This window comes from Rattus norvegicus, chromosome X (assembly GCF_021556685.1).
Source record: "Rattus norvegicus strain SHRSP/BbbUtx chromosome X, alternate assembly SHRSP_T2T, whole genome shotgun sequence".
NCBI lineage: Eukaryota > Metazoa > Chordata > Mammalia > Rodentia > Muridae > Rattus > Rattus norvegicus.
In genome coordinates this window covers 129,318,241-129,339,593 of record NC_141554.1, presented here as the reverse complement: position 1 = coordinate 129,339,593, position 21,353 = coordinate 129,318,241, and the positions used below count along the sequence as shown (strand labels likewise).

The 21,353-nt window shown below is 37.5% G+C and overlaps 1 protein-coding gene across 4 annotated transcripts in view; it reads left to right on the top strand.

Annotated features, from left to right (window-relative positions):
- The window catches only part of Thoc2 (THO complex subunit 2), a 114,573-nt gene that overhangs the window by 74,858 nt on the left and 18,362 nt on the right, over positions 1–21,353 (top strand). For all 4 annotated transcript variants that reach the window (XR_015646270.1, XR_015646271.1, NM_001191756.2 and 1 more), the window contains 8 exon segments: positions 2,402–2,677; positions 3,574–3,715; positions 4,159–4,316; positions 5,508–5,636; positions 5,924–6,055; positions 6,142–6,326; positions 6,823–7,001; positions 7,222–7,324. Coding sequence is in view for 2 of the 4 variants with exons in the window: in NM_001191756.2 (NP_001178685.1) it covers positions 2,402–2,677; positions 3,574–3,715; positions 4,159–4,316; positions 5,508–5,636; positions 5,924–6,055; positions 6,142–6,326; positions 6,823–7,001; positions 7,222–7,324 (1,304 nt within the window). In the remaining 2 variants the exon portion in view is untranslated.

The window sequence follows — 21,353 nt, the reverse complement described above, 5'->3', positions numbered from 1 at the left end:
TTTACTACTTTGAGAACTGGACACCCTAATCAGTAATGAGTCCTAGCAAAAGAATACCTGGTTGTCTGAGATATTCCTCATCAAAAAATGGAGCAGGTCATTCATACCAGTGAGATATCTTTTGTGGGGCATGAAAGTCTTTTCTTTTAAGAGATATACAATCTAATGAAAGAAATGACATTTCTTTCTCAGGGTTTAAGAAGAAAGAACTATATAGTTGCATTTATATACTCCAGGCAATAATAAAGTGCCCCCAACCCACCTCATATATAGGCCACATGCCTCTTTGGAAAGGGAATTCCTCAGCAGCCTAGGATGCAATTGGATGGGCAGCCACACTGTTCCAACTTTGCTGCTTGGATGAAGTCCTCAGTGAGCCTTTGATGAATGTGGGAGAATATATAAGAAAGTGATAAGAAAGTTGGAGTTATGGTTTTCAGAGCATGTGGTTCTCAAGATCGTTTTCAGCACCTATGTGGGAAGAGTCACAACATTTTTCCAGTTCCAGGGGATCAGGTATTCTCTGGCTTCCACAGGTACCCATGTACCCCCCCCCCCACACACACACAGAGACAGAGAGAGATTAAAGATAAAGTCATTTTTAAATGGGAATATCTGCAGACTCCCCTCAGGAAATTGACTACCACAGGTCTTCAACCAATTACTACTAAGATTCTTGGCCTGACAAAAAACTTTTTGGACGTAAATCAGTGGTACTATACTATTCTCTGTTTGATTGGAGATGTAAACATAAGGGTTGGAGAGATGACTCAGTGGTAAAGAGCACTGACTGCTCTTCCAGAGGTCCTGAGTTCAATTTCCAGCAACCACATAGTGGTTCACAACCATCTGTAATGGGATCCGATACCCTCTTCTGGTGTGTCTGAAGAGAGCAACAGTGTATTCATATAAATTAAATAAATTTTTAAAAAATTTAAAAAAAGATGTAAACTTAAGTATTAGTTTAATTTTAGAAAAGGAAAATTAGCATTGTGGATGAAATATAACCATCTTTTTGATTAGCTTAGTTTTCTGACTAGGTATTAGTACGAGGTCTACTACTAGATTTGCAGACTCAAGACCAGAGACTTGGGGAGATTGGTGTTATTGGTGCTATTATTCTGTTTTCTCATAACCTAATTTTCACTTTTAATTATTCAGACTCATCTTGAAACAGAAGTGAAACGAAGGTTTTTCTTGCACTAATTGTTCTAGACTTTTCCTGTTGAGGTAGTCAGATTGTCATATACAGATAATTTCAGCATTGTTTTCTCTCATGTCTGTAGAGCCTTAGCATATATCATTCCACTCATCTAGATTCATATTAGTTGCCTTCAGCAAAATCTTTTAAATTTAAAATCTTTTAACCCTAGTTGTTCTTAGTCTCTGATATAATTGGTATGCTTTTCTATAGCTAATGTTTTTGTAGCTTTATCAGTTTTGTAGTTTCAGGAGTTATCAGCCTGCTCTCTAGCATGGATATCAAAATAAATAAATAGTTCTACTTCTAGAATAACTACAAGATTCCTAGATTTTGCCTAACATACCATTGAATGTAATAGATTGTACACTTTAGTTTAGTCATCCTGGTTGAAGCCTAGTCAGTCCCAAGGCAGCTGAGACTATTACCAATCAGTGCAGACTAATTGACTAATGATCATCTGGTTATATACTTAGCATAAACTCAATTATTTCAATGCCTTTTCTAATACAAAGAAGCAACTGGTTGCAGAACTTCTCTTAGATTTACCTTGAGGATCATGCCTTTTCTTGGCAAGAGGTCTTTCATCATAAAATGGCTGAAAGGTGTGAGAATGCATATTAATTTTCTTTGCTGCATTTGGCATATATTCTGGGAAATAATTATGTCAGTATCTTTTCACTAATAGATTCGTTTCTACCTCGTGTAACTGAAAGTATAGTCTTCCTCCAATTCTCTTCCTAATTAGGACAAGCAGTCAGGACATAGAAACTGTAGCATCAGTTCTCACATGGCTTCAATTTAATTCACTGCAGGTACTTAGGGAAAATTTTATTTGGCTTGGCAGTAGACTAATATAGCTGGTTGCTCTGTCTAGAATGTTGTCATTTTTAGCATTGAAGTCTTGCATTCTGGGAAGCCTCTAAGTCTGTGACAAAACTGGACATTTAGTTTCTGAGGTAGTAGTCTCAGTGACTTTTTATAACCTTTCTTAGAGGCAGTCCAGCTTATTGACACATGCCCTATTGGAGATAGTAAGTCAAATTTTATTGAAAAAAATTAGTTAAGAACATGAAACTAAGGATTGGAACAGACTTCAGAGGTAATTTATCTTGGAATAAATGTTTCTGGTAAGAAATTAGAATTGCCATAATCATTTTGTACAAGTATATATGATATGTTTTAACTTTTTATCTCCAGTCAAAATACGATGAACTTAAAAAATCAGAAAAGGGAAGTAAACAGCAACATAAAGTCCATAAATACATTACATCATGTGAAATGGTGATGGCACCTGTCCATGAAGCAGTGGTCTCCTTGCATGTTGCCAAAGTCTGGGATGATATCAGCCCTCAGTTCTATGCTACATTTTGGTCGTTGACAATGTATGACCTTGCAGTTCCACATACCAGCTATGAAAGAGAAGTCAATAAACTTAAAGTCCAGATGAAAGCGATTGATGACAATCAGGAAATGGTAGGTTTTGATGTAGCAATGCAAATAGAGTTGTGACATTTATGCAGTACTAGTTATACTTTGTAATTATTTTAGTTCAAGATTCTTGATTCTTCAATCTTATTCTTCTATGGTATTTTAAGTAAATTTAATGGTAACATCTCAATGGTTGGGGCAGGATCTTAGGAAATAGTTGGAAATCATGATTAAAAAATAAAAGACATGCATGTGTTTTCTACTGAACACTGCCATAGCAACCTAATGTTATTTGTATGGATTCTATTTCAAGAGCAATAGGAATTCCTAAAGATTATTATCATCCACTGTGTGTGTGTGTGTGTGTGTGTGTGTGTGTGTGTGTGTGTGTGTGTAGGTATAATTCAGCAAACATAGGGAGTGGCATGTGGTTTAATTGGTAAAAAGTTAGGCAGGTACTGAAAATTGGGTAGAATAGTAAATATGATATATTTGAGAGTTAATTTAGATACCTTAGCTTGGAAATAACAGATGCAAAGAATGGAACTTTAAAAAGATTATGAGATTACTATGAAGAGTGATTTTGATAAGTATTTAGTCTGAGGTCAGTGCCTTTTAGAGTCCTTTGGTATGAGGTACTGAGAACTTAAGCTATGCTAGAGACAGTGACAGTGCATGTGGCCCATAAACAAGTGAAGGCGTGGAGGAAAGCTAAGATGACTTAGTTTTTGCCTCCAATGGATAGCACCACAGTGAGAAGGTGTGTGAAGACTCTGTGCCACTGGTTAGGATGTGCTGAATGGAGAGAAAGGTCAATACATTCAGGCACACCTACTGTACCATCATGCTGCAGGAATCCTAAAGGAGAGCCGCTTTTCTCTTTATACATGCAAGCAGGCACTGTAGACACAGTTGAAAAACGATCTGACTTTACTTTGTAGCCTCCAAATAAAAAGAAGAAAGAAAAGGAGCGTTGCACGGCCCTTCAGGACAAGCTCCTTGAAGAAGAAAAGAAGCAGATGGAACATGTTCAGAGAGTACTTCAGAGACTGAAACTAGAGAAAGACAACTGGCTTTTAGCAAGTAAGTTCTTGGGATTGACTCTTCCTGCTGCTGCTAAATTGCAAAAGCAAACATTTCTAACTTCGGCAGTTGTTGAAGTGATTATGCACATTTCTGCTCTGTTCACTGTTCTCTTTAATTACTCATTACCACAGAAGCAACCTCATATGTTCACTGAAGTGACTGATGACAGTTTGCTAGTGAAAAAAAATGAGTTTGTAAAGATAATGCTGATAGCTTAGTATTTAAATCTCCTGACATAAAGAAACATAGTATAGATATTGTATACCTATAATATGGACATTATGTATAAATATCCACAGAGTAAAAGTGATAGGAATCTTTATCACCTCATTTGTGGTTTTATAACATTGTGTGCACTACAGTTAAAATGTGGTCATGTTTGGTAGCCTTCAGGCACTTGAGGAAGAAGATAACTGCTTAATATGTTCTTTTATTTTTAGAGTCTACCAAAAATGAGACCATCACAAAATTTTTACAGCTGTGTATATTTCCTCGATGCATTTTTTCAGCAATTGATGCTGTTTATTGTGCTCGTTTTGTTGAATTGGTACATCAACAGAAAACTCCAAATTTTTCCACACTTCTTTGCTATGATCGAGTAAGTTGTTATTGCAACCTTTAAAAAATTCACATAAACACAGCTAAGTATTATAAACTCTAGAGGCATTATGTATACAGTGAATAACATGATCTTAAAAGCCAAGTTCGTGACCTGGAATCCTAGCTTGACTTCTTTCAAACATATTATATGTCTTAGTTAGGGTTTTGCTGCTGTGAACAGACACCATGACCAAGGCAAGTCTTATAAGGACAACATTTAATTGTGGCTGGCCTACAGGTTCAGAGGCTCAGTCCATTATCATCAACTCGGGAGCATGACAACATCCAGGCAGGCATGGTGCAGAGGAGCTGAGAGTTCTACATCATCTGTAGGCTGCTAGGGAAAGAAAGCTACGAGGTCTCAGAACCCAATCCCACAGTGACACACTTCCTCCAACAAGGCCACATCTCCTATTAGTGCCACTCCCTGAGCTAAGCATATTCAAACCACCACACTATATCTTTCACAATGTATTTAACCTCTCTGTGCCTCAGTTTTCTTATGTATAGAAAGGGACTTGCTTTGTAAGGTTGATCTGAGGGTTAAATGTGTTGCTACATATAAGAACTCCATGAAATGATAGGTATTGCACTCAAGGATAACCTATTCACTCAGGATTTGAATTTAATAATCTCGTATCTTCATAAGTGGGGACTTTCTATATTCTATAAGTTTTACTCCTCAAAATGAAACTAAAGAAAACAACCTTCTACCCGAATAAAAGCCTTTGTACATTCACACCACATGAAAAGCAGGGAAGTCTTTTAGTGTCATATTCATGGATTTTACATCTTGCATTTTTTCTGACATTACTGTTATTTATAGGTTTAAAATATGTGTGTTGTAGTATGTCTGCTGCATATTTTTTATCACTTTTGCTTTTGCCTACTGTCTATTCAGTCTCAGTCAAAATAACTCTCCAATAGGCATTATGTAATAAAATGATAATAACAATAGCCTTTTCTTTTATTTATTATAAATTAGATTTCTTCATAAAAATACACTTAGATACTTTATGATTGCAATTTTTTACAGTATCTATAGTTGCCAAAAAAATTCTGCAGGTGTGAATATAATAGGAGAAAGTACATTTTTTATTAAATTTATCTGTATATTGTGATATGTTTTAATATAGTCTTATAATATTTTCAGTTAGCTTGATTTTTTTTTTGAACGTTTCTCCTCTAGGTTTTTTCTGACATAATTTACACGGTTGCAAGCTGCACTGAAAATGAAGCTAGTCGGTATGGGAGATTCCTTTGCTGTATGTTAGAGACAGTGACCAGGTGGCATAGTGATAGAGCCACTTATGAGAAGGTATATAATTAATAAATCTGTTTATATTTTACTTGTGTGTGTAATTATTGCTTCAGATTGGTCAATTTTTAAAAGGATTTAAGATTTAGATATAAAGTGATACTTAAAATCACAAATAATATATTTTAAAAAGTATCTTTTTTATTCTATTTCAACTTGACATTTCAAGTTAATATCATTGGGTAAGCTGAACTTTTCTTTTACATAAGAGTCACTGATCTGGTCTTATTATCCTATTTTGTGGGAATGAATTTTACCTCTAAAAATGAGAACCTTATTTTTCTTAGGAATGTGGAAACTATCCAGGATTCCTTACCATATTACGGGCAACTGGATTTGATGGTGGAAACAAAGCTGATCAGTTAGATTATGAAAATTTTCGACATGTTGTCCACAAATGGCATTACAAATTAACCAAGGTAAAAAAGAGTGGATATTATTCAGGGATATTTTTCTTCTTCAAACCTGAATTTTATGATAATCGTTCTTTAAACATCTGTTATAGGCCTCGGTTCATTGCCTTGAGACAGGCGAATATACTCACATCAGGAATATATTGATTGTGCTAACAAAAATACTTCCTTGGTACCCAAAAGTTTTGAATCTGGGTCAGGCTTTGGAAAGAAGAGTGAATAAAATATGCCAAGAAGAAAAAGAGAAGAGGCCAGATCTTTATGCATTGGCTATGGGGTAACACAATTATATTTTAATGTGATTTATGAGACTAGATTACAGAAGGATTCTGAAGATGTGAAAATGTTTTACAATGTTGAAGTCTTATCTTCTGCTTTACTTCAGGAGATTATGGGAGATTATGCGATCATGTTCCCACAGGCTGGTGAGAGTTGTCACTTCTGATTATCAACTTCCGGTCTATACTGGATGATAGTTTTAAAGAAATATATTTCTTGTAGGGGGGAGATAAATTTAAATAGTTCTCACATCTTGAGGAGCAAAAAGAAAAAGGCTCTCTAGTTAAAGTGTTAGTTTAATTTGAAAGAATGACTTAAGGTTTTAAAACACTCTTAAGACCTTGAAGAATATACTGAAAAGTAGTACTTTATTTTCTAGAACCAAGTAACAGAGTGAACAGCTTGCTAATTTTATTTGACTAAACTCAATATTTATGTTTTTTTTTTTTTTTTGATTTGTGTATGTGTATTTAAACACTCTGTGCGACTTTCAGCTACTCGGGGCAGTTGAAAAGTAGAAAGTCACACATGATACCTGAAAATGAATTTCATCACAAGGATCCTCCTCCAAGGAATGCTGTTGCCAGTGTACAAAATGGGCCTGGTGGTGGGACTTCTTCATCATCCATAGGAAGTGCGTCTAAATCAGATGAAAGCGGTGCTGAGGAGACTGGTATGCTTGTTTGTAGATACTTCTAAAAATGTATTAAAATATTTTATCACATGATAATTACAATGCTAGCCTCATATTGCATTTTATTTCCTAGTTATGAGTATGTAACTATTAAGAATTAATCAGCCTCCTGGGCCTTCCTAATTATCCACTAATCATTTTCTGTGAAGTCAGAGTTTGTATTTAGAGTTTGCTAACAAAAACCTTGTTTTTATTTTAGATAAATCAAGGGAGAGATCTCAGTGTGGTACAAAAGCTGTTAATAAGGCTTCTAGTACCACACCAAAAGGGAATTCAAGCAATGGAAATAGTGGCTCTAACAGGTAGGAACACTGTACCATACATTACAAATCTAACCCCTCGTGTGTGTGTGTGTGTGTGTGTGTGTGTGTGTGTGTGTGTGTGTGTGTGTGTGTATGTATGTATGTATGTATGTATGTATGTACATTCATATATAAGATATATAAGTGGTCGTGCAAGCTTGCCACACTGCGTGTAGAGGTCTAACCTCATATATTACTCCACTCCTTGTACCTTGAAATTGAATCCTCTTTGCTGCATATACTAGGCCAGTTAGCCTGCAGGCTTTCAAAAGAGAAGCCTACAGGCTCTCAAAGATTCTCTTTTCTCTGCCTTCCATTCTATGTTAGGAGCACTGGGATTAGATGAAGTCTATTGTGCTTGTTTGTTTGTTTGTTTGTTTGCTGTTTGTGGGTTCTGAGAAGTTGAGCTTCCTTTCTTATACTTGCATGGCAAGTACTTTACACACATAACCCTCTTCCTAACTCCAGAGTTCTTTCATTTAAAATATTATTTTTTAAGTTAGCATGCAGAATAATTGTGGCATTTCTACATATGTATGCCTTTATTCTAATTTGCCCCTACCCCAGTGACCCCCCTTGCTCCCACTGTCTCTTGCTAGTCTCCCTTCTTTCTAAATAATCTCTCTTCCGTTCTTATGGTACATGCATTCTGTTATTTTCCTTTCTGCCTCTTGTTCTTCTCTTATGAGAACTGTTCTTTTTTCCTGGTCGTTTTTCTAGTTTCATAACGTTTATGGTATTTACTTACTGAGATAGAGGTTCTGTACATGAAAGAAGACATGATATTTGCTTTTTTTGAGCCTTTCTAATTTCAAGTACTGTAAAGATTTCTGGGTTGAATTCATTTCCCGCAAATGCCATCATTTTCAGTTTTCAGTTTGGTTGAATTTCATTTTGTATGTATCCTATACTTTCTTTATCCATGAATCTGTTATAAGTAGGCTGGCCCCATTTATTGTAAATAGTGCAGCAATAAACAAAAATGTTAGTATCTTCATGTTATATTGAATTAGAGACCTTTGGGTCTCTAAAAAGGTCTCTAATTATTAATACACCCAGGAGTGGAACAGCTGAGATGTTCTATTCTTCGTTTTTGAGAAACCTGTATGTACATCGACTTCTCCGTGGTTGCATGAGTTAATGTTTCCACTAGCATGCTTTAAGTATAATGTTTTACCCACATTCTCACCGACTATTTTTCTTGTTTATTCTCTTGATGAGAGTCATTCTCACTGGTTCAAAGCAGTTCTAATTTTTATTTCTCCGATGGCTGAGATGTTGAACACTTTTTAAAAGTATTTATTGGCCATTTCTATTCATTTTATGAGCTATTTATGAGCTCATTACTAGCCTGTTTATTTATTAGGAGAATTTTGGAGAATCATTTGCAATTCTTATTTCTAAATATCACTTTCCTGTCTGAGACATAATTTGCAAAACTTTTTCTCTCAGTTTACATGCTGTCTACTCACTCTGATGACTGTTTCCTTAGCTGTGCAGAAGCTTAATTTCAACTCTTAACATCGAGGCTTTCATCTTTGTATTGATTTTGAGCAGAATGAGTACTAGAGATCTAGATTCATTGTTTTACATATCAGTATTCAGTTTTCCCAATACTAGCTGTTGTAGATACTGTCTTTTTCCAGTCTGTTTTTGATACTTTTGTTGAAAATTAGGTGAGTGAAGGTAATTATTTCTTGCTTCTCTATTCTGTTCCAATGATCTCCACTTATCTATATGTTTGTCCCACTACCACACTGTTTTGGTCCCGTGGAGCTCTAGTATAATTTGGGATCAGGTACTGAGATGGCTCCAGCATTACTTTTGCTGCTGAGTATTGCTTTGGCCATTCCAGGTTTTTGGTATTTCTTTTTCAGTTTTAGATGTACATGTGTACGTGTGTGTGTACGTGTGTACGCGCGCACGTGTGTGTAATTCTGTAATGAAGAATTTCATTTGAATAATACAGGGATTGTGTAGAATATACAGATTATACTGGGTAACAGATCCATTTTCACAACATTGATTCTCCTAATCCATAAGCATTGGATTTTCTTTTCTTTTTTTTTTTTTTTTTTTATTAACTTGAGTATTTCTTATATACATTTCGAGTGTTATTCCCTTTCCCGGTTTCCGGGCAAACATCCCCCTCCCCCCTCCCCTTCCTTATGGGTGTTCCCCTCCCAACCCTCCCCCCATTGCCGCCCTCCCCCCATAGACTAGTTCACTGGGGGTTCAGTCTTAGCAGGACCCAGGGCTTCCCCTTCCACTGGTGCTCTTACTAGGATATTCATTGCTACCTATGGGGTCAGAGTCCAGGGTCAGTCCACGTATAGTCTTTAGGTAGTGGCTTATTCCCTGGAAGCTCTGGTTGCTTGGCATTGTTGTACTTTTGGGGTCTCGAGCCCCTTCAAGCTCTTCCAGTTCTTTCTCTGATTCCTTCAATAGGGGACCTATTCTCAGTTCAGTGGTTTGCTGCTGGCATTCGCCTCTGTATTTGCTGTATTCTGGCTGTGTCTCTCAGGAGCGATCTACATCCGGCTCCTGTCGGTCTGCACTTCTTTGCTTCATCCATCTAGTCCAATTGGGTGGCTGTATATGTATGGGCCAAATGTGGGGCAGGCTCTGAATGGGTGTTCCTTCAGTCTCTGTTTTAATCTTTGCGTCTCCCTTCCCTGCCAAGGGTATTCTTTTTCCTCATTTAAAGAAGGAGTGAAGCATTCACATTTTGATCATCCGTCTTGAGTTTCGTTTGTTCTAGGGATCTAGGGTAATTCAAGCATTTGGGCTAATAGCCACTTATCAATGAGTGCATACCATGTATGTCTTTCTGTGATTGGGTTAGTTCACTCAGGATGATATTTTCCAGTTCCAACCGTTTGCCTACGAATTTCATAAACTCGTTGTTTTTGATAGCTGAGTAGTATTCCATTGTGTAGATGTACCACATTTTCTGTATCCATTCCTCTGTTGAAGGGCATCTGGGTTCTTTCCATTTTCTGGCTATTATAAATAAGGCTGCGATGAACATAGTGGAGCACGTGTCTCTTTTATATGTTGAGGCATCTTTTGGGTATATGCCCAAGAGAGGTATAGCTGGATCCTCAGGCAGTTCAATGTCCAATTTTCTGAGGAACCTCCAGACTGATTTCCAGAATGGTTTTACCAGTCTGCAATCCCACCAACAATGGAGGAGTGTTCCTCTTTCTCCACAACCTCGCCAGCATCTGCTGTCACCTGAGTTTTTGATCTTAGCCAATCGCACTGGTGTGAGGTGAAATCTCAGGGTTGTTTTGATTTGCATTTCCCTTATGACTAAAGATGTTGAACATTTCTTTAGGTGTTTCTCAGCCATTCGGTATTCCTCAGCTGTGAATTCTTTGTTTAGCTCTGAACCCCATTTTTTAATAGGGTTATTTGTTTCCCTGCGGTCTAACTTCTTGAGTTCTTTGTATATTTTGGATATAAGGCCTCTATCTGTTGTAGGGTTGGTAAAGATCTTTTCCCAATCTGTTGGTTGCCGTTTTGTCCTAACCACAGTGTCCTTTGCCTTACAGAAGCTTTGCAGTTTTATGAGATCCCATTTGTCAATTCTTGATCTTAGAGCATAAGCCATTGGTGTTTTGTTCAGGAAATTTTTTCCAGTGCCCATGTGTTCCAGATGCTTCCCTAGTTTTTCTTCTATTAGTTTGAGTGTGTCTGGTTTGATGTGGAGGTCCTTGATCCACTTCGACTTAAGCTTTGTACAAGGTGATAAGCATGGATCGATCTGCATTCTTCTACATGTTGCCCTCCAGTTGAACCAGCACCATTTGCTGAAAATGCTATCTTTTTTCCATTGGATGGTTTTGGCTCCTTTGTCAAAAATCAAGTGACCATAGGTGTGTGGGTTCATTTCTGGGTCTTCAATTCTATTCCACTGGTCTATCTGTCTGTCTCTGTACCAATACCATGCAGTTTTTATCACTATTGCTCTGTAATACTGCTTGAGTTCAGGGATAGTGATTCCCCCTGAAGTCCTTTTATTGTTGAGGATAGCTTTAGCTATCCTGGGTTTTTTGTTATTCCAGATGAATTTGCAAATTGTTCTGTCTAACTCTTTGAAGAATTGGATTGGTATTTTGATGGGGATTGCATTGAATCTGTAGATTGCTTTTGGTAAAATGGCCATTTTTACTATATTAATCCTGCCAATCCATGAGCATGGGAGATCTTTCCATCTTCTGAGGTCTTCTTCAATTTCTTTCTTCAGGGTCTTGAAGTTCTTATTGTACAGATCTTTTACTTGCTTGGTTAAAGTCACACCGAGGTACTTTATATTATTTGGGTCTATTATGAAGGGTGTCGTTTCCCTAATTTCTTTCTCGGCTTGTTTCTCTTTTGTATAGAGGAAGGCAACTGATTTATTTGAGTTAATTTTATACCCAGCCACTTTGCTGAAGTTGTTTATCAGCTTTAGTAGTTCTCTGGTGGAACTTTTGGGATCACTTAAATATACTATCATATCATCTGCAAATAGTGATATTTTGACCTCTTCTTTTCCGATCTGTATCCCTTTGATCTCCTTTTGTTGTCTGATTGCTCTGGCTAGAACTTCAAGAACTATATTGAATAAGTAGGGAGAGAGTGGGCAGCCTTGTCTAGTCCCTGATTTTAGTGGGATTGCTTCAAGTTTCTCTCCATTTAGTTTAATGTTAGCAACTGGTTTGCTGTATATGGCTTTTACTATGTTTAGGTATGGGCCTTGAATTCCTATTCTTTCCAGGACTTTTATCATGAAGGGGTGTTGAATTTTGTCAAATGCTTTCTCAGCATCTAATGAAATGATCATGTGGTTCTGTTCTTTCAGTTTGTTTATATAATGGATCACGTTGATGGTTTTCCGTATATTAAACCATCCCTGCATGCCTGGGATGAAGCCTACTTGATCATGTTGGATGATTGTTTTGATGTGCTCTTGAATTCGGTTTGCCAGAATTTTATTGAGTATTTTTGCGTCGATATTCATAAGGGAAATTGGTCTGAAGTTCTCTTTCTTTGTTGTGTCTTTGTGTGGTTTAGGTATAAGAGTAATTGTAGATTCGTAGAAGGAATTCGGTAGGGCTCCATCTGTTTCAATTTTGTGGAATAGTTTGGATAATATTGGTATGAGGTCTTCTATGAAGGTTTGATAGAATTCTGCACTAAACCCATCTGGACCTGGGCTCTTTTTGGTTGGGAGACCTTTAATGACTGCTTCTATTTCCTTAGGAGTTATGGGGTTGTTTAACTGGTTTATCTGTTCCTGATTTAACTTTGATACCTGTTATCTGTCTAGGAAATTGTCCATTTCCTGAAGATTTTCAAATTTTGTTGAATATAGGTTTTTATAGTAAGATCTGATGATTTTTTGAATTTCCTCTGAATCTGTAGTTATGTCTCCCTTTTCATTTCTGATTTTGTTAATTTGGACGCACTCTCTGTGTCCTCTCGTTAGTCTGGCTAAGGGTTTATCTATCTTGTTGATTTTCTCAAAGAACCAACTTTTGGTCCTGTTGATTCTTTCTATGGTCCTTTTTGTTTCTACTTGGTTGATTTCAGCTCTGAGTTTGATTATTTCCTGCCTTCTACTCCTCCTGGGTGTATTTGCTTCTTTTTGTTCTAGAGCTTTTAGGTGTGCTGTCAAGCTGCTGACATATGCTCTTTCCTGTTTCTTTCTGCAGGCACTCAGCGCTATGAGTTTTCCTCTTAGCACAGCTTTCATTGTGTCCCATAAGTTTGAGTATGTTGTATCTTCATTTTCATTAAATTCTAAAAAGTTTTTAATTTCTTTCTTTATTTCTTCCTTGACCAGGTTATCATTGAGTAGAGCATTGTTCAATTTCCACGTATATGTGGGCATTCTTCCCTTATTGTTATTGAAGACCAGTTTTAGGCCGTGGTGGTCCGATAGCACGCATGGGATTATTTCTATCTTTCTGTACCTGTTGAGGCCCGTTTTTTGACCGATTATATGGTCAATTTTGGAGAAAGTACCATGAGGAGCTGAGAAGAAGGTATATCCTTTTGCTTTAGGATAGAATGTTCTATAAATATCCGTTAAGTCCATTTGGCTCATGACTTCTCTTAGTCTGTCGACATCACTGTTTAATTTCTGTTTCCATGATCTGTCCATTGATGAGAGTGGGGTGTTGAAATCTCCCACCATTATTGTGTGAGGTGCAATGTGTGTTTTGAGCTTTAGTAAGGTTTCTTTTACGTATGTAGGTGCCCTTGTATTTGGGGCATAGATATTTAGGATTGAGAGTTCATCTTGGTTGATTTTTCCTTTGATGAATATGAAGTGTCCTTCCTTATCTTTTTTGATGACTTTTAGTTGGAAATTGATTTTATTTGATATTAGAATGGCTACTCCAGCTTGCTTCTTCAGACCATTTGCTTGGAAAGTTGTTTTCCAGCCTTTCACTCTGAGGTAGTGTCTGTCTTTGTCTCTGAGGTGTGTTTCCTGTAGGCAGCAGAATGCAGGGTCCTCGTTGCGTATCCAGTTTGTTAATCTATGTCTTTTTATTGGGGAGTTGAGGCCATTGATATTGAGAGATATTAAGGAATAGTGATTATTGTTTCCCTTTATATTCATATTTGGATGTGAGGTTATGTTTGTGTGCTTTCATTCTCTTTGTTTTGTTGCCAAGACGATTAGTTTCTTGCTTCTTCTAGGGTATAGCTTGCCTCCTTATGTTGGGCTTTACCATTTATTATCCTTTGTAGTGCTGGATTTGTAGAAAGATATTGTGTAAATTTGGTTTTGTCATGGAATATCTTGGTTTCTCCATCAATGTTAATTGAGAGTTTTGCTGGATACAGTAACCTGGGCTGGCATTTGTGTTCTCTTAGGGTCTGTATGACATCAGTCCAGGATCTTCTGGCCTTCATAGTTTCTGGCGAGAAGTCTGGTGTGATTCTGATAGGTCTCCCTTTATATGTTACTTGACCTTTTTCCCTTACTGCTTTTAATATTCTTTCTTTATTTTGTGCGTTTGGTGTTTTGACAATTATGTGACGGGAGGTGTTTCTTTTCTGGTCCAATCTATTTGGAGTTCTGTAGGCTTCTTGTATGCCTATGGGTATCTCTTTTTTTAGGTTAGGGAAGTTTTCTTCTATGATTTTGTTGAAGATATTTACTGGTCCTTTGAGCTGGGAGTCTTCACTCTCTTCTATACCTATTATCCTTAGGTTTGATCTTCTCATTGAGTCCTGGATTTCCTGTATGTTTTGGACCAGTAGCTTTTTCCGCTTTACATTATCTTTGACAGTTGAGTCAATGATTTCTATGGAATCTTCTGCTCCTGAGATTCTCTCTTCCATCTCTTGTATTCTGTTGGTGAAGCTTGTATCTACAGCTCCTTGTCTCTTCTTTTGGTTTTCTATATCCAGGGTTGTTTCCATGTGTTCTTTCTTGATTGCTTCTATTTCCATTTTTAATTCCTTCATCTGTTTGATTGTGTTTTCCTGGAATTCTTTCAGGGATTTTTGCCATTCCTCTCTGTAGGCTTCTACTTGTTTATTAATGATTTCCTGTGTTTCCCTAAGTGTGTTCATGTCTTTCTTGAAGTCCTCCAGCATCATGATCAAATATGATTTTGAAACTAGATCTTGCTTTTCTGGTGTGTTTGGATATTCCATGTTTGTTTTGGTGGGAGAATTGGGCTCCGATGATGCCATGTAGTCTTGGTTTCTGTTGCTTGGGTTCCTGCGCTTGCCTCTCGCCATCAGATTATCTCTAGTGTTACTTTGTTCTGCTATTTCTGACAGTGGCTAGACTGTCCTATAAGCCTGTGTGTCAGGAGTGCTGTAGACCTGTTTTCCTCTCTTTCAGTCAGTTATGGGGACAGTGTGTTCTGCTTTCGGGCGTGTAGTTTTTCCTCTCTACAGGTCTTCAGCTGTTCCTGTGGGCCTGTGTCTTGAGTTCACCAGGCAGCTTTCTTGCAGCAGAAAATTTGGTCTTACCTGTGGTCCCGAGGCTCAGGTTCGCTCGTGGGGTGCTGCCCAGGGGCTCTCTGCAGCGGCAGCAACCAGGAAGACCTGTGCCGCCCCTTCCGGGAGCTTCAGTGCACCAGGGTTCCAGATGGTCTTTGGCTTTTTCCTCTGGCGTCCGAGATGTGTGTGCAGGGAGCAGTCTCTTCTGGTTTCCCAGGCTTGTCTGCTTCTCTGAAGGTTTAGCTCTCCCTCCCACGGGATTTGGGTGCAGAGAACTGTTTATCCGGTCTGTTTCTTTCAGGTTCAGGCGGTGTCTCAGGCGCAGAAGTCCTGCCGCTCCTGGGCCCTCCCCCACGGGAGCCCAGAGGCCTTATACAGTTTCCTCTTGGGCCAGGGATGTGGGCAGGGGTGAGCAGTGTTGGTGGTCTCTTCCGCTCTGCAGCCTCAGGAGTGCCCACCTGACCAGGCGGTTGGGTCTCTCTCTCACCGGGTCTGGGAGCAGAGAGCTGCTGCGGGCCGGGATCCGCGGGTGTGGGACTTCCGGTAAACAGAGACCGTGCCTCCTAGAGAAATTCTGCTTCCGTGTCCCAAGCTCACCAGGCAGCTTTCTTGCAGCAGAAAATTTGGTCTTACCTGTGGTCCCGAGGCTCAGGTTCGCTCGTGGGGTGCTGCCCAGGGGCTCTCTGCAGCGGCAGCAACCAGGAAGCTCTTTTCTTTTTTTTTAATTTTATTTTCATGATCCAGTCAGTTTTGCTGTCTAAAATTTATTTGTTTAGTATTGAAAATAGATTTTTTTCCCATACAATATATTCAGATTATGATTTTCCCTACCTCAACTCCTCCTAGTTCCTCTTGACCTCCCTACTTACCCAAATTTACTTCCCTTTCTTACTCTTCATTAGAAAACAAATAGGCATCTAAAAAATTCATAATGCTAAAATAAGATAAAATTAAAGAAATGTAAGCTGAATAGGACAGTATCTTCTTCAGTTCATCTCTTTTTATTTCTCACTTTATTAGTCTTTTATTTCCTCAGGATTATTCTTAAGTATTTTGTTTTCTGTAAAGTTATTGTGGATGATTTCTTCCTCAGCAATTTAATCCTTAATAAATAGAGCTTTTAATTTTTATGTTACTTTGTAGCTTTTTAATTTGTTTAATGTGTTTATTAGATATAAGGATTTTTCTGGTGTAGCCTTCTGGGTCTTTTAAGGATAGGATAGTGTCACAGTTTTAAATAGAAATGGTTTGAAGTTTTTCTTTCCTATTGTCTCTTTTACTTCATTTTCTTGTTTGCTGCTCTAGCTAAGATTTTGAGCACTATATTCAATGAGTTGACTCTGATTTTGCCTGAAGTGCTTTTGAAGGTTTGTTATATGGTCCCTGTATTTCTAGTTCTCTTAGGACTTTTTTTCATGGAGGGATGTTTTTATCAAAGTGTTTCTCTGCAGTTATTGGCATAATCTTGGAATTTCTAACCCTGACTCTGACTATCTGCTGTACTATATTTCTGGAATCATTCTTACATCCTTGAAATGAATTGAGTTTGATCATGGTGCATGATTTTAATGTGTTCCTGAATTCTGTTTACAAGATTTTAATAATTTTTGCATCTTGAGCTAGACAGATGGCTCAGCAAGGTTAAGAACACTGGCTGCTCTTTTACATGACCCAGGTTCAATTCCCAGAACCCACATGACAGCTAATAATCATTTGTAACTCTAGTTCTAGGGGATCTGATACCTTCTTCTGGCCTCTGTGGGCACCATGCATTTATGTCATACACAGACATGCATGGCATGAACATACTTTCAAGGAAAACATACATTGACATAAAGTAAACAAACGAGACATGAAAGATTTTTTTAATTTATTAGATGAATTGTCTATAGTTTAGTTCTTTTACTGTATATTCAATTTGGATATAAGGGTAATATTGACATTGTAGAATGAGTTCGGTAGTTGTCTGAGTTAGGTTTTTACTGCTGTGAACAGACACCATGACCAAGGCAAGTCTTATAAGGACAACGTTTAACTGTGGCTGGCTTACAAGGTTCAGAGGTTCAGTCCATTATTATCAAGGTGTGAGTATGGTAGTATCCAGGCAGGCATAGTGCAGGAGGAGTTGAGAGTTCTACACATTTATCTGAAGGCTGCTAGCAGAAAACTGGCTTTCAGGCAGCTAGGATGAGGTTCTTATAGCCCATGCCCACAGTGATACATTTACTCCAACAAGGCCACACCTTCTAATAGTGCCACTCCCTGGGCCAAGCATATTTAAGTCACCACTGTAGTGTTCCTTTACTTTTCTATTTTATGGAACACTTTGAGGATCTTTGGCATTGGCAATTTTATAAAGATTTGGTAGGATTTATTAGTCAATCTGAATGGTTCTGGCCTTCTCCTCTGTCTTATTGCTTGTTATGGAGCTATTTAAATTGCTTGTATTCCCTTGATTAAATTTTGATTGATCATATGTATGTGTGTATGTATGTGGAATCTAGTTTTTTCTAGATTTTCAAGTTTTCTTCCTTGAAGATACTGGACATCATTGGAATTAACAGTAAACTCACCCTTTTCATCTTTAATGTTTATTAACTTGAATCTTCTATTTTGACTAGTTTGGCTAGACCTTTACTAATTTTTTTCAAACAACTAAGTTTCTTATTGGTTGAATCTCTATATTCTTTTAATCTCTATTTCAGAAATTTCTTCTATGACCTTAATTATTTGTTATTGGCTGCTTTATTATTTGCTTTGTTCTTGTTTTTTAAGACATCATTAGACTATTTCAGACTTCTGATTTTTTTTAATGCAACCATTTATAGCTAGAATTGCCTTAGTTGTATTTGAAATAGTCTAGCATGTTGTGCTTTAATTTTCCTTTGATTCTTGGAATTTTAAATATTCCTCCTTGATTTCAACTGCCCACTGGTCAGTCATGAGTGTATTTTTCAGTCTCCAAGTAGTTTTGTAGTTTCTCTTGCTATTGATTTCTGTTATAGTCCACTATGTTTAATGAGATAAAAAAATCATTTCAATTCTGCATTTATTAAGACATACTTGTGGTCAGAATAGGTCTCCTTTAGAGAGCATCCTATGGGCTACTGCAAAGGATATGCATTCAGTTTCCAATGGATAAAATACTCTCCAGATTATCTGTAAAGTCCATTGGCTCTTTGGTCTAGTTTAACTTTGCAGTTTCTTTTTTTTTTAGTCTGATTGGCTATCTAAAGTTGATGTTGGAATGTCAAAATGATCCACTTATTTTAATTGTTTGATATTCTTGAACCATTCATATATAGCTATATTATTTAACTGTTAACAAAGAGTTGGACTCTACTATGTTAGCTAGCAGAAGAGGCATGCCAGCTTGATTTTGGCTTAGACTCACTTGGTACATTGACCTCTACTTTTTGAGGTTTACTCTGTAGGCATCTCTAGATGTGATATGTTTCTTGGAAACAACAAACTAATTGTATTTGCTTTTTTTTCCCCTCAAGACTTATTTATTATGAGTACACTGTAGCTGTCTTCAGACACACCAGAAGAGGGCATCAGATCCCATTACAGATGGTTGTGAGCCACCATGTGGTTGTTGGGATTTGAACTCAGGTCCTCTGGAAGAGCAGTCAGTGCTCTTGACCACTGAGCCATCTCTCCAGCCCGTATCTGCTTTTTCATTCAGTCAGCCACACTACCTTTCTTTATTGGTAACTTGAGGTCTCTACTTCCAAGGTTACTCCTCTCTCATTTTGTCATATACAGTGAATAGAATGGGATTCCTGTTTATTGTTCACCCACCTGCTATTTGTGTCACTTTTTTACTGAAATCTGTAAGTAGATTTGAGGGTAGTGAGGGGCTGTCACTGGAGTAAAACTCCCTGCCCCCCAACCCCCGTGTGCGTGCGTGCGTGTGTGTTTGCGTGCGTGCGTGTGTGTGCGCGCGCGCATTTGCATTTGCATTTGCCAGGGGTCTATGAGATTGGAGCTGTGTCTGGCTTAACTTGCTTCTTTTCAAGTGTTACCTATCTTTTATTCTGTACTTTTCAGGCAACCTGTTAGTACCTTTGTGAATTTCTGAAGGTCATTGTCTCATTTTCGTGTGTGTGTGTGTGTGTGTGTGTGTGTGTGTGTGTGTGTATTAAACTGTGAATAGAGTTTACTTTTTTTTTTAATTTAGAGAATACTTTATTAGTTTTTGTAATCAAACCCACGTATATAAGACCTTACATATTTAATACAGTGTGTTACCCCTGTACAAATGGAAAAAACTTAAGTTCAACATTTCTAGACCAATATGGCTGTTAATTTCTGTACAGTGCCAACTCAACACAGTAAACGGGGATACTTTTTTCCAAAGTTGACAGCACAGCTAAAGTTTCAAAAAATTCAAATTATATATCTGTATATATATATTTATATTTATATAAAAAGACCAATAATAGCAGTGTGTTATGCATCAACAGCAGCAACGGCTTTTCCAGGTTCTGCAGTCATCTGAACAAAACTGTAGAGACATCCAGCACACTCCATTAAAAAAAAAAAGTAAAAAAAAAAACAAAACCCGAGAAAACAGCACAGTTCTGTTACTCTTGTGGTACCTGGCACCATTTTTTTTTTTAAAATTAGCTTCTCAATCATCATCTGGAAAGAAAACATTCTGAGCAACATCATTAAAAACAGCTCTGATAAAGCACGGTCACTACTACGTATCATAAAGCAGGTACAAGCTATTTTACATCCACAGAGGTATGATACAGTACTGTCCTACATCTATAATACTAGAGGATACAATTTAAAAGGCATTATTTGAGATTTGATTCTACTTTTCCAGCAGAGGGCTGGTGTGACACAGCTTTGTAAAGAAACATACTCTAGACAGGATTTCCTTTCACTAGTGGCACACTTCTAAGGATTCATTCTCTCCATGAATGTCAGCTAAAACCGTTATTAAAAAAATGAAATATCCCTAGAACAAAACCGTATAACCACCGGATTCACATGAAGATGACCTAGTGGAGACAAGCTGGACCTCACCTTACCAACAAGCTATCAAATCTGTTATGTTTAAACAGTGAGACCTCCAAGGAAGGAGATGCCAAGTAGTGCTTCAAAGCTTCGGACCACAATCAAACACAGCATCCTTTTCAACAGAAGCAGAAGCTCATCTGAATATGCTCTGAATATGTGTGTGTGTGTGTGTGTGTGTGTGTGTGTGTGTGTGTGTGTATTAAACTGTGAATAGAGTTTACTTTTTATTCGGATTCCTCACTACTATTTTACCTGGAAGCCCCCTTCTTCTTCACAGACCTCATTATCCATTAGTGGAATGGTAGATGATAGTAATTCAGCAGTACGAAAGTCATGGGTACTAGAGTTTGAAGTTTTGTTTTTTCCAATTTTATTTTGTTTAGTACTAATTAGAGTTTACATAGTTCTGTTTTGTTTAGCAGCCTTATTTCTCCTGCAGAGATAGTGGGTATTCAGGGAAATACAGATGGGGAAGTTTTGGGAAGTTTTAGGATACAGTTCTTAAAGCTTGTAGACAATATGAGTAAGGCTTATTAATATAAGAAAAGCTTATAGTAATTTTGAAAGTAGTCAGTACAGCTGAGGAGTCTGTTTCCTGGTTTGCCTTTAATTGGTTTGCTGGATATAGTTTTGGTCATTTTGTTATCCTCAAAGTTTGTATACAAAATAATCTAACATTAATTATTATCATTTTAATTATTGTTTTAGTTATATGTTCAGGAATATGTGTTGTTTGTTTCACATGAAGAATTACTGACTTATCCTAAAGCTCTTCTTTATCCTTTTGAGGGTTCCTCTTAATTTCACGACATTTTTTTTAAGTCAATGGAAGCCCTTTCTGAGTTTTTTATTTGCTTATTTTGTGTCTGTTTCTTCATTGTCTGTATGTCAACACAGGGTTTCCCTCTGTAGACCAGGCTGTCCTCAAACTCACAGAGATCCACCTGCCTCTACCTCCCAAGTGCGGGGATTAAAGGCATGCACCACTACTCCTGGCTCACTTATGATTTTCAATATGGGATATATTTGATGATTATTT